Genomic DNA, 2,500 nt, shown 5'->3' on the forward strand with positions numbered 1-2,500 from the left:
CTTTGAAGAAGAAGGAAAACGTGAAATTCTTCCGGTTATGCTCTGAAAGCAAGGTTCACTTTGTCTCAACTTTTAATTATGACGGGAATAAAAGGACGTTGGTATTAGTGCTTTTAGAACAGATTCAGTTGTCAGTCTGAAGGGAGGACGTCTCGCTCTTCGCTAACTATGCTTGTGATCAAGCCTAGATGACGTTACAGCTCTTAGCTTTATACTTTTGAAACACTGTTTCTCGGCCGCTAAAAAATGCAAAAATGATAATAGATATATCTTACGGAAAAAGCTTAAAACGGAAAAACGGCATTCCCAAGATCGTGATTTTAACCATTTTAGGCCCGCTCCCAAACATTGATCTTAAAATTCTTACCGTGCTATGTACACCTTCAAAGTCGAACGGCACCAAGCAAAAAGTCAAAAAGTTGGCCACAAATGAAAACGAATAGGGACAATTCGGTGCGTGAAGTCTCTGGTTTCAAGATTTTAAATAGCGGTAGAACTTGCAATATTTGAGAAAAGCGTTTGGTGATCTTTTCCAACTTTGCAGGGAATTATATTTAATACAGTATGATGTAATAAAAAAGGACATGAAACTTGTTGGTATGAGAGAAGAGGATGCAGAGGATAGGGGTAAATGTAGGCAGATGATTCGTTGCGGTGACCAAAAAGGGAATAGCCGAAAGGAAAAGAATATAGGATCAATATAGGATCGAATCGTATACCTACACCAAGGAGAATAATAAATGGGATCCTTTCACAGAACTTTTAAAGTAAAGTAAGACAGAAAAGTTAGTCAAACAAATAGATATACGTTTAAGTAAATATACTTGTAACAGTTCCGCCTTACCGTAATATAAGATATCAATGCACTTTTCAGACATGTTATATTTAGCTGCCATATACCTGTAATTTACTGTACTCTCTATTTCTGTTCACTGGTTTGTTTTGTTTTGTAGCTGTATAACGTTTTTTTTTCCCTCGTTTCTCCGGGGAATAATAATAATAATAATAATAATAATAATAATAATAATAATAATGATAATAATAATAATAATAATAATAAAAAGAAAGGAAAAGAAGAAGATTTTCCTTAAAAAAAACAAAACAATATTTATTGTGTTACCTGCTGTCCACCTTACTGCTGTTGTGTGTTGAAATGCGCGACATTGACTAAGGCGATAGTCTACAGACCCATCAGGGCAAGGCTGTCAAGGACAAGAAGAGTTTGTTTTGGCAGATTATTTTGGTGTAGGTAATTAAATAACGGATATGTTCGTTACAGCTATTTTCTTTAACTTAATTAAGCAAACGACGACAAGACTTACACATTCTACAAATGTGAAAAATTGAAGATGAAAACAAGCGAATCCTGTCATGTGGAGCAACTTGAGACGTCGGAAATATCCTGAAGATTGACGTTTTCTAGGACATCAAACACGCATTCGCATTTGTTGATCTCGACTGGCGTGCAGTTTAACTTGACAAAATAAGTCACTATTCGAAGTACCGCCAAACGCATCTTCCTTATCTGTAATTGTTGCATGTTTTAGCCCATGTCCTCATCTCTTACCTGAGAGTTGCATATTTTCCATAATCCCTTTCCGTATCCTTCGCATTTTTTCCCTCCATTTTGTGGCCTGTATTACAGAAGTTGACACGGAGAGGCATTAGGCATGAGCAACAAAAGAAAAAACTACTTTGAGCGCCGTGATTACTCATCATTTGTCTACAAGATTAAGTGGTGACACATCACCGTGTTTATTGTATTCGATCGCGAGACCTGAACCAGCATGTATCATATTGTTTCAGAACAGGATCTCCAGGGTATTGTGGCCATGGGTGATAACACCCTCCACGATCTGCGTCATAGTATACCACAATTGCTTAATGCTTTGCTCGCTGGAAATATTTTCTAAAGTCTGAATGTGCCAGCGTACTTTTGCAACTTTCTGTACAAACTCGTTCCCAAGGTCTCTTGGGACGGGAAGAAGAGAGATCCAGGGAACATGCTTGCTTTCTAAAATTTGACAGGCGATAACGCCGGCGATCATATTTTGGGGCCTGTTCACATGAAGATGGGGTACCCCGGGTAGGTGATGTACCCCGCCGTCCCGTAATAAAAAAAGCGAGCCTTCACATGCAATATTAAAAGTCCCTGGGCGCTGGAGTGAGGTTTCCAAATGTTCAAACTGAAGATAAATGCCCGAATAAACATCACCACAGTCAGGCGAGGTACCCCACCTTCAGCATTCACATGGAGAAAACTCACCCCACCTAAGCGGGTTACCCGGCCCGCATGACCGATGAGGTACCCCACCTCTCATGTGAACACAATCAAGAAAAAAAAAGAGTAATTGGATGGTGAGATTGGTTACCCTACCGAGCCGGGGTACCTCACCTACGTGGGGTTCCCCACCTCCATGTGGACAGGCCCTTAATGTAGCTGTCGCGATAGAAATGAATAAATTATGATTAAGTTATTGACATTGTTTTTACTTTCAAA

At 39.3% G+C, this 2,500-nt stretch overlaps 1 protein-coding gene across 1 annotated transcript in view; it reads right to left on the bottom strand.

The window, feature by feature from the left end:
• LOC137982150 (A disintegrin and metalloproteinase with thrombospondin motifs 16-like) overlaps nucleotides 1-2,500 on the bottom strand; it is a 33,710-nt gene that overhangs the window by 11,531 nt on the left and 19,679 nt on the right. The window contains exons 17-18 of the mRNA XM_068829214.1: nucleotides 1,568-1,634; nucleotides 1,121-1,202 (exon numbers count right to left, since the gene is read on the bottom strand). Of these exons, the coding sequence (XP_068685315.1) occupies nucleotides 1,121-1,202; nucleotides 1,568-1,634 (149 nt within the window). The remainder of the gene's footprint in view (nucleotides 1-1,120; nucleotides 1,203-1,567; nucleotides 1,635-2,500) is intronic.

This window comes from Montipora foliosa, chromosome 13 (assembly GCF_036669935.1).
Source record: "Montipora foliosa isolate CH-2021 chromosome 13, ASM3666993v2, whole genome shotgun sequence".
Lineage (NCBI taxonomy): Eukaryota > Metazoa > Cnidaria > Anthozoa > Scleractinia > Acroporidae > Montipora > Montipora foliosa.